Source organism: Thunnus maccoyii, chromosome 14, assembly GCF_910596095.1.
Source record: "Thunnus maccoyii chromosome 14, fThuMac1.1, whole genome shotgun sequence".
Taxonomy (NCBI): domain Eukaryota; kingdom Metazoa; phylum Chordata; class Actinopteri; order Scombriformes; family Scombridae; genus Thunnus; species Thunnus maccoyii.
In genome coordinates, this window is record NC_056546.1 from 431,105 (window position 1) to 446,104 (window position 15,000).

Genomic DNA, 15,000 nt, shown 5'->3' on the forward strand with positions numbered 1-15,000 from the left:
AAGTATTGCAGTAAAAGTACATAAGTATTATGAGCTTGATGTAGTTAAAGTATTGCAGTAAAAGTACATAAGTATTATGAGCTTGATGTAGTTAAAGTATTGCAGTAAAAGTAGTGGTTTGGTCCCTCTGACTGATATATTATTATATATGACATCATTAGATTATTAATAGTGAAGCATCAGTGTTAGAGCAGCATGTTACTGTTGTAGCTGCTGGAGGTGGAGCTAGTTTACACTACTTTATATACAGTTAGCTAGTTTAGTCCAGTGGTTCCCAACCTAGGGGTCGGGCCCCTCCAAAGGGTCAGCGGATAAATCTGAGGGGTGGTGAGATGATTAATGGGAGAGGAAAGAAGAAAAAACAAAGTTCTGATACACAAATCTGTTTTCAGTTTTTGGACTTTTTCTCTAATCTTTGATTTTTGCTGAAATATTGGATCATTTGAACATTTATTGAAATGAAAGCATGTGAGAAGTTTAGAGGGAAAAATCACTATTTGGTGGAGCTGTTAACAACTCATAGACATGTGAAATGTGACCCCGACTACACACTGCTTTTTGTAAGACGTCAAAAGACAAAAAGGTTGGAAACCACTGGTTTCATCTTTAACAATGTGTTGTATTTTAAAAGCTTGTTATATTATCCATTGTGTCAAATCTTCATCTGAAAAGTAACTAAAGCTGTCAAATAAATGTAGTGGAGTAGAAAGTACAATATTTCCCTCTGAAATGTAGAAAGTAGCATCACATGGAAATACTCAAGTAAAGTACAAGTACCTCACAACTTGTACATCAGTACAGTACTTGAGTAAATGTGCACTTATCAATAAGTATCCATCATTTCAATATTTGTTGTTTGTTGACTTGTAAACATTGAGACATTTTCTCTGTGACCAGTTGACACCAAATGTAAAATTTCCAAATGTGTTAAAATATTTCATAAGTACATAAAAATGTATTTATGAGGCACATTTGAAGTAAATCAGAGACTTTATGTCACTTTATGGTGGATTTTAAACACGTGTTGTTAACTAGTTTTCAGACGTGGTTTTTAAGTTGTTTTTGAGACGCGACTCGGCTCCCAGTGAGCGACGAACACTGATGTGATGGTGTCGAGCGTCACCACTGCTGTGCGAGCCGTGTGTTGTCCTTCCATCAGCCGGATGCTGAGTGGACTCGAACGGGAGCCGGATCCAAGGCCCCAGTTCTTACCTCCACACCTTATCCGACCAACCTCCGGATGCAACCGTCCTGGTCCGAGTCCTGGAACTGTCAAACCTGATGAGGCTCCGGCTCACCCGTCAGATGCTGCTGTGATCCTGCTTTTACTGGACCAGGATGCTAGACCTTCTGATACTGACGTCTCTCCTCCACAACCTGCAGATGTTGCTCAGAAGATTCGTCAGCCCGGCGGAGCAAACAACCCTTCCAGCGGTGAAGTCCTCCTCGCACCGCAGGTTACTGAAGGAGGCCGTGATCAGCTGCAGCAGTCCCCGCCTACAACCATCCATCCGCAGTCGGTGAACGTGGTGAACACCAACCTTCAGCCTTCAGTGTTTCTGTCATGCAGTCGCTGTTTTCTCGGTGCCGCTTCAGGGTTTCCTGCCATCAGTCCCGTCCTCCTCCGTTAGAAGAGTCACAGTCCAGGTGGGAACAGATGACCCAGTTCTTCATCAGTCCGACTTCACCAGAGTCTGTTTTTATCTCCTCAGTTCACAGCTGGACTCATGATGTGGGTTTTATTGACAGTTTGAGTCTGTTTTGGTACCGATTGTCTCTCTTTAATTCTCTTAAAGCAGACATGATCTTATAATGTCTTATTTAAATGAATGTTCTGTTTGTTTGGGTTTTCAGGTGCAATTAGTTCAATAAAAGCATGTTTGAAATAATTAATTTCATCTCTTTATTCGATGTTTGAGGTCTCTGTTAGCAGTCGTTAAAGCAGAAAGACAGAAGAACTGTATAACTAATGTGCACATTTCAGTGTTTGTTTATTCATCACAAGTCATATCGTGCAGCGCTGGAAGGACACGTGACAGCGTAAAGTACCGTGAAAAGGTTCCGTTTGGTACCGGTATCGGATCAAATGTGATCGGTACCAAACCCTGAATGTAATTAGCTCTGAAGAAGCAAAACAACATGAATATTGGCAGCAACAGAAGAGTTTCAGACAGAGTGTAAGAAACATAGAAAGTTCATCAAACAACTGAACGCAGCGTCTGAACCGGAAATAAAACAGCTGATCAGTAAATTGAGTCACACAGATAACAGACCGGTTCAGAGATAAAAACAACAAACTGCTCCTGAAACCTCACAGCTCTGCACGTTGTCCCAAAATAGAAAAATGTTGTTTACTGTTTAGAAGTAATACTTCACATTGATTCATAGTTGTGAGCATCTCAGAATATTTGTTGAAAGTTTCAGTTCTTTCTGTTGTTATTTACCTTAAAAACACCGGATTTTACAATAATTAATAAGTTTTTGTTGTTCATTGAGTTAACGAGGTGTACGTGAAGGCACCACTCAGTTATTTTCTGATTTTTATAAACCGGTTTTGTTTTGGTTGTCGTTTCTCCGACGCTCCCCGGGGGCCGTGGACGCGGCACAGTAAGACCACGTGGTTGCAGGTCTGGCCTGTGATTGGCTCGCTGCTGATCAGCTGCTCTCTGCGGATCTCAGTCAGGCGGAGAGGCTCAGCGGGGACTCTGCTCCGTCCTCACCGGCTCTCACTGCTCCGCCACCCGGCAGGCGACCGGCCTCCTTCCCCGCTGACAGGCCCGCGGCTCCCGGTCACTCACCGGCTCGTTCAGTCGGTTCCTCCCGTTAATATTTGTTTTTTTTTTTTAACGTTTTCAGTGATGCGAAAGCGGAATAACTCGCTGACTGCGGAGCATGACAGCGCGACCACCGGCACTCTGCTGGACAGCGACCCGGACCTGAAGCAGCGTCCCGGCAGAGGAGCAGCGGGGCCCGCAGCCGGCGGCCGGCAGGGCCCGGGGGAGGACCGGAGCATGGCGAAACCGTTCAGGAGGTAAGAACCGGGACCGGGACTGTCAGGAGACCAGTTTGACTCTTTACTGACCCGAAACAACAAGAAAATGAAGGAAAACAAAATTATTTAATTTCATACAAATTCAAGTTTGAACAGATTTTATTTAGAACAAAAATAAATGTTTTAGTGTAAAAGTTTGAACTCATTTAAATAAAGTATTAATATATTCTATAATATTAGTAGATAACAATATTTAATTAAAGACAGGAAAAAAGTAAAAAATAATAATAATAATTTAAAATTTGAAAAGTAAATTATAGTAAAAGTAATAAGTTAAATCTTTAAATCTCTGTAATAAATTACTTGATACAGATATTACATACAAATTCAATACAAATCACTTGAATATTTAAAAAAAATAAATTAAATTGATGGCTTGATAATGAGTTTAATTTAATAATGTTTAATATTTCTGACAGAGGAGTTGCTGGTCTGTGACTCGGATCATCTGTCAGCTGACTGGTCTGACTGGTTTCACTGAGACTGGTGAGCTGGTCGGACTGGAAGCTGGAAGACGCCCCTGAGTCACAGGTCAAAGTTCATCTGCTGAGCTCAGCTGTTCTCAGGACCTGCCTGACGTGTAATAACAGTAAAGTTTATGGAGTGATAAGTTGAGTTTTAATTAGCTAACCTCGTTAGTCTTTAAACTTCCTGTGGTTGCTTCACACAGGAACCTGCAGCTCTTAAAGTTTTATCTTAATTAAATAGAATCAATTTATGTTAATTGATTAATTCTGTTATTGTTCCATACAACAGGAAGTATCAACAAACGTCTACTGGAAAATGAAAAACTATTAAATGACTTAATGTGGATTTAAATTGAGCTTGTTGACACGTTCAGACGCTTTGATTGTGAAACACAAACAGGAAGTTACTGCAGCAGCTGGACTCCTTCATCTGTCTGTTCATACTTCTGTTTTTGTGTCTTTTACACCAGATTTAGTCAAACAGTCTGCAGTGTAACGACGATCAGACGCTGATTACTGTCGTCAACGTGATCCGCAGCTTCTTTTCTCTGTTTCTAAGTTGGTTTATGGAGAAAATGATGAAGTCACACTGACTGGTGTCAACGTGTGTTTCTGACTTTATTCTCAACATATTAGTTTTTATCTGCCTGTTGTCATCTTCACCCCGCGGTACTCAGAGTAGTTTGTGTTTCAGCAGAACATTTAAATAACGTTTTATGAGGGAACACAAAGGCCTGAACTCCGCTGTCTTCTTCTTCTTCTTCTTCTTCTGCTGCTGCTGTGTGTCCTGTCAGCTTTACTCTTCTTCTTCTTCTGTGTTAATCCTCATTAGAGCGTCATCAGAGCCGACAGAAGGTCAACCAGATCTACCTGCTGATAGAGGACACTGCAGTGCATTGTGGTCCGTTAGAGCTGCCGCTGCTCTCCGTCACATTCATACTGAAACTATAACTGATCACATGATCGATTTTAAACAAAAACGATTATAAAGTAGAAGAAGAAGTAGTCGACGTCCATTATAGTTGTTATTAAGCCCAGTTTAGACTTTCTGCACCAGACATGTTGATTTTCACGTGACAGTAAAAATAAATAATATGAAGAACAAAGAATAGATGCTCCAGAGAAGACGGTTTATTTATTTATTCTTATATCTGTATAACTTATAACTTAGACTCCTCAGGGACTTTCAGTCTTTATATTAAATCAGAAGAAAAGAAGGAAGGAAGAATCCATCATGACGTTAGACGCTGCTCGTCAGCGCAACAGGTCAAAATATACAAAACATAATGAGACACAAGGTCACATATTACAGTAAATCAACAAATAACAACAAAGAATAAATCTGGAAAAACGGAATTAGCTACAAGTAAAATAAGAAAAAAAAACAAATTAATACAACATTAACAGGCTGTTAATTGTAGGAATAGTTGGATTTCTTCCTTTTATATAAATTCACAGAGTTTCCTTCTGTAATTATTCATCCTTGTGATCACAGATGTAAAGAGACGACGTCCGTCACAGCGAGTACAAACGACCAAAGACCGGTCCGCTAATAAACACCAACCAGCAGCTTCTCGTCCGGAGGCTGAAGAACCTTAAAGTGCCGCCGGCGGCCGCTAGCTGCTCCGACTGACTCCCAGTCAAACAGCCTCAACTTCTCTCCAGAAATACTGAGTCAGTCACTGGTTATTCTGGTCTCAATCTTTAAATTCAGGCCTGTAATAAATGAACTGGTGGTCATTTAGGAAATTATTGCTCCATTCATAAGATTTGACGACTTGTAGTAGCTTTTGATGTCTGCTGTGTGGACGCACATAAGCTGCAACTCTGGGCTTCAAACCAGCATCCGTCTACGTCCATGTTTATATGCAGGCAGCTGCTGCTGTTCTGGAGAGACGACGAGCGTCAACGCCGAGATTAAACTTTTAGTTTTAATCACATCTCATAGTAACAACTTCATTAATAACTTGAGTGTCGGCAGATAATTAATAGATCAAAACACAGTCAGTTATACTGTTGAGAATCAAGTGTTTTTATTCAGTAATGAAGTAAATCTGAAATACATAAACAATAATAAACTGCTGGTGCAGTTTAGTCAGCAGTAAACAAACATCAATGAAACCGTCTCCAAATTCATCTCTATGCAGACGATACTGTTCTGTTCAGCAACACTCTCGTATTCATCTTAACTGATATTTAACACAAATAAAACAAAATTCACGGTTTTCTCAAGATCCAAAAAACACAGACGACAGTATTCTGCATTTCTCCGCTGACAGTGCGTCAAACGTCTGGCCAGATGGCCGCACAGAAACAAAAGCAGCTTCTCTTTGATTTATAAGAGGATCAACTCTCCTGTCAGTTTTGGATTATGATATAAACTCTACTTGGACGTCACGCATAGGTAGATTAAGACCTGCACAGGTTGATTAAGATCTGCATAGGTAGATTAAGACCCTCACAGGTTGATTAAGATCTGCATAGGTAGATTAAGACCCTCACAGGTAGATTGAGACCCTCACAGGTAGATTGAGACCCTCACAGGTAGAGTAAGACCCTCACAGGTAGATTAAGACCTGCACAGGTAGATTAGACCCTCACAGGTAGATTGAGACCCGCACAGGTAGATTAAGACCCACACAGGTAGATTAAGTCCCTCACAGGTAGATTAAGACCCTCACAGGTAGATTGAGACCCTCACAGGTAGAGTAAGACCCTCACAGGTAGATTAAGACCTGCACAGGTAGATTAGACCCTCACAGGTAGGTTGAGACCCTCACAGGTAGATTGAGACCCTCACAGGTAGATTAAGACCCTCACAGGTAGATTAAGACCTGCACAGGTAGATTAGACCCTCACAGGTAGGTTGAGACCCTCACAGGTAGATTAAGACCCTCACAGATAGATTGAGACCCTCACAGGTAGATTGAGACCCTCACAGGTAGATTAAGACCTGCACAGGTAGATTAGACCCTCACAGGTAGGTTGAGACCCTCACAGGTAGATTAAGACCCTCACAGATAGATTAAGACCCTCACAGGTAGATTAAGACCTGCACAGGTAGATTAGACCCTCACAGGTAGGTTGAGACCCTCACAGGTAGATTGAGACCCTCACAGGTAGATTAAGACCCTCACAGGTAGATTAAGACCTGCACAGGTAGATTAGACCCTCACAGGTAGGTTGAGACCCTCACAGGTAGATTAAGACCCTCACAGATAGATTGAGACCCTCACAGATAGATTGAGACCCTCACAGGTAGATTAAGACCCTCACAGGTAGGTTGAGACCCTCACAGGTAGAGTAAGACCCTCACAGGTAGATTAAGACCTGCACAGGTAGATTAGACCCTCACAGATAGATTGAGACCCTCACAGGTAGATAAACTCTGTGTGAGTTGCGTGCTGAGGTGACTGAGTGGGGACTAAATGCTTCTCTGTGCGCTGCCGTCTAGCTGCCGTCTAGCTGCCGTCTAGTGACAACCTGCATGTGAGGCGTTTATGGGACATCTGTAAATTGTAGCTGCCCTCTAAACTGCGTGAGTCTCTGCATGCTCGCCGGTCGCCCACCACCACAAGTAAATTGTCAACCTGTGGGAAACACCGGGGGATGTAATTGACAGACGCACGGCTGCCTTTAGATTCAGGTTTATTACTGCAGGACTCACCACTGTGTCCTTTATGATGAGGTCAGTTAATCGTCTCTGGAACCATCAGTGTCTGTTCATCTATAAAGATTATAAAGTTCTGCTTTTAGGGTTCGTGTGGAAAATCTTTCAGTGTGACCACATCTGAATACTCTCAAACCTCCTGGACTCTTCATAACCGTCTGTTACCTGCCTGTAACCGTTTTAACTGATGTTGTTGATTCTTCATGTTTGTATTTGACACAGTGTAACCTCAGCATCGCTGTTAATGAGAGTCACCCTCAGCGGTTCCTCTGAGAGTCTCAAATAAAGGTTGAATGAAAACCTGATAAAACAGCAGAATGCTCCTTTAAAGTGCTGCAGTCCCTCTAAGTGCAGTTTGACCTCGTTTAAAGAGGTGAAGTCCAGGATTAGATCTCCGTCGTGTTCGGAGTAACTGACGGAGCGAAGTGAAGAACAGCTGCAGGTTCATCGCTGTCACTGAGCGTCGTCACTTCATCCAACTTCAAATATCGAAAGAGGAAGTCTGTTCGCTGTGAGTCTGAGTCAGCGTCTCAGACTTTACCCCCCCCCCTCCCCCCTCACTGACCTTTGACCTCTGATAAGATGATTATCTTCAGGCTGAGAGGTTGTTGTCTTCGTTGTGTCTGTGGAGCTCAGAGGTGGATCCCAGCTGAAGACGGTAAATAACAAACACTGAAGGAGCTGAAATATAATTATTTATATATATAATGATATATATATAATGATAGTCGAGTAATCGATTAGTTAATCAAAAGAAAATTAATCTGCAACCATTTGATAATCGAGTTGTTTAAATCATTTTTTAAAGCAAAAGTTCGGTCAGAATAAAAAAATGTTTTAAGATGAACTCTGGAAACTTCTGAGTGTTGCTACCGATATATCTGTGATAGGCTGATATCGATTAATAATATCGGCTGACAGATATATCAGGTGGACTCTAGTTTTAAATCATTTTTAAGAAGAAAAGTCTAAATTCTCTGATTGCAGCTTGTTAAATGTGAATATTTATGGAAGTAACTGAAGATCGTTGGACAGAACGAGACGTTTGATGACGTCGTCGGACTAATTAGAATAATAATTAGTGTCTCTGATTGTTTTCTGTAGAGCTGCAACTCACGTTCATATCGATTAATTGTTTTATCTGTAAAATGTTGTAAAATAATGAAAAAAGTCTGTTGTCAAGGTGACATCTGTGACGTCTTGTTGTGTCCGACAAACCAAAAATATTCAGTTTATTCACGAAGGACAAAGAAAAGCATCAAATCGTCACAAGCAAGCAGATAATTAATGATTAATGCTGATTAGTTTATTGATTAATTTTCTGCTGATGGACTAATCGTTTCAGTCTCAGCAAGTAATCGAGAAAATGATTGTTGGATTCATCTATAAAGAGAATAATGGTTTGTTGCAGCTTTACTGGAAACACTGGAGACATAAAACAGAGTGAATCAGTTTCCAGTCTGAGCTTAAACATCGGATCTGTTGGAGCGATGATGAGGAGGCTGGAACCAGTAACCATCTGTATGTTTAACTGGAACCAGTGACCATCTGTATGTTTAACTGGAACCAGTAACCATCTGTATGTTTAACTGGAACCAGTAACCATCTGTATGTTTAACTGGAACCAGTAACCATCTGTATGTTTAACTGGAACCAGTAACCATCTGTATGTCTAACTGGAACCAGTGATCACCTGTGTGTCTAACTGGAACCAGTGATCACCTGTGTGTCTAACTGGAACCAGTGATCACCTGTGTGTCTAACTGGAACCAGTGATCATCTGTGTATCTAACTGGAACCAGTGACCATCTGTGTGTCTAACTGGAACTAGTGATCACCTGTGTGTCTAACTGGAACCAGTGACCATCTGTATGTCTAACTGGAACCAGTGATCACCTGTGTATCTAACTGGAACCAGTGATCACCTGTGTGTCTAACTGGAACCAGTGATCATCTGTGTATCTAACTGGAACCAGTGACCATCTGTGTGTCTAACTGGAACCAGTGATCATCTGTGTGTCTAACTGGAACCAGTGACCATCTGTGTGTCTAACTGGAACCAGTGACCATCTGTATGTCTAACTGGAACCAGTGATCATCTGTGTGTCTAACTGGAACCAGTGATCATCTGTGTGTCTAACTGGAACCAGTGATCATCTGTGTGTCTAACTGGAACCAGTGATCACCTGTGTGTCTAACTGGAACCAGTGACCATCTGTATGTCTAACTGGAACCAGTGATCACCTGTGTGTCTAACTGGAACCAGTGACCATCTGTGTGTCTAACTGGAACCAGTGACCATCTGTGTGTCTAACTGGAACCAGTGATCATCTGTGTGTCTAACTGGAACCAGTGATCATCTGTGTGTCTAACTGGAACCAGTGATCATCTGTGTGTCTAACTGGAACCAGTGATCACCTGTGTGTCTAACTGGAACCAGTGACCATCTGTATGTCTAACTGGAACCAGTGATCATCTGTGTGTCTAACTGGAACCAGTGATCACCTGTTTGTCTAACTGGTACCAGTGACCATCTGTATGTTTAAATGGAACCAGTGATCATCTGTATGTCTAACTGGAACCAGTGATTCATCTGTATGTCTAACTGGAACCAGTGATCATCTGTGTATCTAACTGGAACCAGTGATCATCTGTGTATCTAACTGGAACCAGTGATCATCTGTGTATCTAACTGGAACCAGTGATCATCTGTGTATCTAACTGGAACCAGTGACCATCTGTGTATCTAACTGGAACCAGTTACTGTCAGACTTCCTGCTGTCATGTTAAACAGCAGATTGTGATTGGTTGGATCCGGCAGCGTCGGTGTGACGTCGGCTGAAGACCTTTGTGTTGCTGGCTGAGCTGAGCTGGATGCAGAGTCATCAGTCTGCGTCTGTGACGGACGTCTGCTGACTGTTTACAGGCTTCATCTGTTATTTTTACTGCAGATGACAGAAGAGAAGCTGAGTGGAAGATTCCTGCAGTCGCCTTCAGGCCAAAGACTCACAACATTAACGTTTTGATAATATGAAGACAGAGAAACCTGATATTTACACATATTTGCTGTCAAATACATAACAAGACATAGTCTCATATAAAATACTGTAGGACTGATTTAACCCCATCAGTCACAGGAAACATAGAACTGGAAACCAGTAACTCCCAGTGTTGGACTGAAGCTGCAGACGCAGGTTAAAGAACCTCATGTTGGTGTTTCTATGATTTAAAACAGATTCCTTCGTTCATTTGAACCATTTTCCAAACTCTTAAAATCATAAAACCTTTTTAAAAGCCAGTGATGAAGTTTGGTGACACTTTATAAGAAAATGATGAAAAATGTCCATCACTGTTTTCCTGAAGCTGTTGAATGTTTCTCTCCTCCTCAGTCTGATCTATGTAGTAACGTGTTGGTTGTGGTTCGTAGTGATGAACCTGCAGCTCCTCTCGGCTTTACGGAGCTTTATAGTGAGTTTCAGCTCATTGTTTATCTGACCGGCTGCAACTTCACTGTTCTGGTTCACTCTCAGCGTCTCATAGCGTCGTTTTCAGAGAGAAAGCTGTAAAAAGTCACTGTACACTACCTGCTCACAGTTAGCTGTAGACTAGCTGGTGAACATAGTGGAGCATTTAGCAGCTAATCGTTTCTAATGTTGCAGCTTCAGATGTGATGAGTTTAAGTTTTTTTATGATGTAAACTGTTGATCAGACAGACGAGACATTTGAAGACGTCACCTGCAATCAGTTAATCAGGAAAGTGTTCCAGAGCTGCAACGATTTATTGATCAACATGAAATTAATCTGCAACATTTTGATAATTGAATAATTATATTATATTATATATTTAATTATAAGTGATTTGAAAAATGTGAAATATTTGTCATACATGATAGTAAAGTGAATATTTTGGGGTTTTGGACTGTTGGTCAGATAAAATAAGACATTTGAAGGCGTCACTTTTGATTTTTGATCAAGAGATCAATCGTTATTTGCATTCATATGTATATCTATCTGTTTATAAAGCTGGGCGTAGGTGTGAGTTGCAGCTTGTGGTTGGTGCCATATTTTTATAATCAATCACAGCTGTCAATCAATGTCCACACAACAGACATCAAAGCTGCTATGAGTCTTCAGATCTGATGAACAGAGCAATAATTAGAGGGTCTGAGTTTATAGACCAGAATGACTCAGAATTTTAGAGACTGAGAGTCAGAAGGATCATTAATAAGACACGACGCTGCTGTTTGGTTTCAACCCTAAAATGAAGTGAAACTAACAGTTTCCTGTAAGTCATAAGACTTACAGAGTGAAAGATGATCAGCAGGGACGAGTATCAATCATCAATATGCTCGTATTGTTTACACTTTAATAAAGTCAGATTAAGACTTTGTAGAATAATCCTACTTCCTGCTGAGAGGCTGTCACATCTGATCCTGACTGAGCAGCAAACATCACACACACACACACACACACACACACACACACACACACACACACACACACACACGCACACATGCATGCGTGTGTGTGTATGTGTGTGTTCTCTTGCTTTCAGCTGCAGGAAGCTCAGCAGCAGCTGGCGGTGAGCCTGCAGTATTATTAGCTGATGTCACGCTGCAACCTCAAAGTCACCTTGAGGTGAACCCACCACAGAGACCAGGAGGAGGAGGAGGGAGCGGTAGGAGGAAGAGGAGGAGGACGAGGAGGGAGGAGGGAGGAGGAAGAGGAGAGGACGAGGAGGGAGGACGCCTGCAGGACACACTGAACCCTGTCAGTCACTGGAAACATAAAAACCAGTAACTCCCAGTGTTGGACTGGAGCTGCAGAGAGATGTTAAAGAACCTCAGTCATGTTTTAAAACTGATTACAGGCTCCATCTTTGTTTAAAGGACTCATATTCTGCACATTTCCAGCTTTATATTCATATTCTGGGGCTCTACTGGAATATCTTTGCATGATTTACAGTTAAAACTCCTTATTGATCTTCTACTGGTCCTTTATGCAGCCCCTCAGTTCAGCCTCTGTCTGAAACAGGCCGTTTTAGCTCCTGTCTCTTTAAGGCCCCGCCTCCTGATGAGCCCACTCTGTTCTGATTGGTCAGCTTCAGGAAGCTTCCTCCGGCTCCGGAGGCTACGTAAACAAACTATAGTAGCAGGATTTCACTTCTTTTTCTCCTTCTTTACTCCAAATGTCAACTTCTCAAATCCATCCGTACATGTTGGAGCTGAACAACACGTAGAAACACCTTAGCAACCACCTTAGCAACCACCTTAGCAACCACCTCAGTAACCAAGGCTACAGATCAGACGGCTGTTTATGAGCATGTGCGACGAGCCGTATAACTAGAAAGAGCAGGTTCAGAGCAGGTTTCTGATCACTAATATGATCAGTCTCTAATTACTATTATGACCGATCAACACTCTGCTCTGCTGAATCAGGAGAAACACCAACAGAGATTTTATCTTTGTCCACAAACAACAACAGCAGCTGCTAAACCTGCACATCATGGATTTGATCCCATGACAGATAAATGTGTAAATGTCAGAGGAAACACAAGAGCAGAGTTAGATTCAGGGTTTTTAGGTCATAAAATGTCTTCATAAGTCTTATTTTTAATCACAGTGGGTCTTAGATTCTGAGGTTCACGTATTTAAACATTTAGTCCTAGGTTTGATTGATTCTCACAGCTCTCATGAAGCTAACAGGATTAATAATGTAAAGCTAACAGTGGGACTGCTCTGTTCTGTTTGTTCTGCTCTGTTCTGTTCTGCTCTGTTCTGCTTGTTCTGTTCTGCTCTGTTCTGCTCTGTTCTGTTTGTTCTGCTCTGTTCTGTTTGTTCTGCTCTGTTCTGTTTGTTCTGCTCTGTTCTGTTCTGTTCTGTTCTGTTTGTTCTGCTCTGTTCTGTTCTGTTCTGTTCTGCTCTGTTCTGTTTGTTCTGCTCTGTTCTGTTCTGTTCTGTTCTGTTCTGCTCTGTTCTGTTCTGTTCTGTTCTGTTCTGTTCTGTTCTGTTCTGTTTGTTCTGCTCTGTTCTGTTCTGTTCTGCTCTGTTCTGCTCTGTTCTGTTTGTTCTGTTCTGCTCTGTTCTGTTTGTTCTGCTCTGTTCTGTTCTGTTCTGTTTGTTCTGTTCTGTTCTGTTCTGTTTGTTCTGCTCTGTTCTGTTTGTTCTGCTCTGTTCTGTTCTGTTCTGTTTGTTCTGTTCTGCTCTGTTCTGTTTGTTCTGCTCTGTTCTGTTTGTTCTGCTCTGTTCTGCTCTGTTCTGTTTGTTCTGTTCTGTTCTGTTCTGTTTGTTCTGCTCTGTTCTGTTCTGTTCTGTTCTGCTCTGTTCTGTTTGTTCTGCTCTGTTCTGTTCTGTTCTGTTTGTTCTGCTCTGTTCTGTTCTGTTCTGCTCTGTTCTGCTCTGTTCTGTTTGTTCTGTTCTGCTCTGTTCTGTTTGTTCTGCTCTGTTCTGTTCTGCTCTGTTCTGCTATGTTCTGTTCTGCTCTGTTCTGTTTGTTCTGTTCTGCTCTGTTCTGCTTGTTCTGTTCTGTTCTCTTCTGTTCTGTTCTGTTCTGTTCTGTTCTGGTCTGGTCCGTTCTGTCTGGTCTGCTCTGTTCTGTTCTGTTCTGCTCTGTTTTGTCTGTTCCGTCTGTTCTGTCTGCTCTGTTCAGCTGGATGAATTATTTAGATGTGCAGCAGCTGGATCATGTGACAGCAGCTGGATCATGTGACAGCAGCTGGATCATGTGACAGCAGTGTTATCAGAGTGAAGGATCAGCTTTCTCTGTCTGAGTGATCAGATATCAGCGTTAAGTTCAACCTGCTGGGACTAAACACTGTAAACATCCTGCAAACGTCTCCGACTCAACCTGCAGCTCAGACATAAACCAGCTTTATAGTGATGTTACAACTGTTCTCATATTATTCTGACTTTTAATATTCACATATTCAATAAGAAATCAAAGAAATACTCAGATTCAAACTGATGGAAAACGTGAAAACACAGAAACACAAAACTACCTGTAAACTAAATATTCAGCAATAAACTGAAGCATGAAACTGGATAAAAGTTAAATAAGTTATTTCCACTCTAGCTGGGTTTTCTGATGGTCTGATGGTCTGATGGTCTGGCGGTCTGATGGTCTGGCGGTCTGATGGTCTGATGGTCTGATGGTCTGGCAGTCTGATGGTCTGATGGTCTGATGGTCTGATGGTCTGATGGTCTGGCGGTCTGATGGTCTGGCGGTCTGATGGTCTGATGGTCTGATGGTCTGGCGGTCTGATGGTCTGATGGTCTGGCGGTCTGTGTGTCCTCAGGTTGGGTCTGATGGGGAAGCTGAAGAGGATGGTTCTGTGGCTGCTGGTGGTCTACGTCTCCATTCCCTTCATCATCAAACTCTGTCCATCCATCCAGGCCAAACTCGTCTTCCTCAACTTCGGTGAGTCGCTCCGTTTGTCCTGAAGCTGAATCTGCTGCGTCTTCTTCTTCTGCTTCTTCTTCTTCTGCTTCTTCTTCTTCTTCTGCTTCTTCTTCTTCTTCTGCTTCTTCTTCTGCTTCTTCTTCTTCTTCTACTTCTTCTGCTTCTTCTGCTTCTTCTTCTTCTTCTTCTACTTCTTCTGCTTCTTCTGCTTCTTCTTCTTCTGCTTCTGCTTCTTCTTCTTCTTCTTCTTCTGCTTCTTCTTCTTCTACTTCTTGTTCTTCTTCTTCTGCTTCTTCTTCTTCCTCTTCATCTTCTTCTTCTTCTGCTTCTTCTTCTTCTGCTTCTTCTTCTTCTGCTTCTTCTTCTTCTTCTTCTTCTTCTTCTGCTTCTTCTTCTTCTGCTTCTTCTTCTTC

The 15,000-nt window shown here is 41.9% G+C and overlaps 1 protein-coding gene across 1 annotated transcript in view; it reads left to right on the plus strand.

The window, feature by feature from the left end:
• abhd12 (abhydrolase domain containing 12, lysophospholipase) overlaps window positions 1-15,000 on the plus strand; it is a 26,954-nt gene that overhangs the window by 649 nt on the left and 11,305 nt on the right. Inside the window, 2 exon segments of the mRNA XM_042432671.1 lie at window positions 2,857-3,031; window positions 14,484-14,605. Coding sequence (XP_042288605.1) covers window positions 2,859-3,031; window positions 14,484-14,605 — 295 coding nt within the window. The 5' untranslated portion in view covers window positions 2,857-2,858.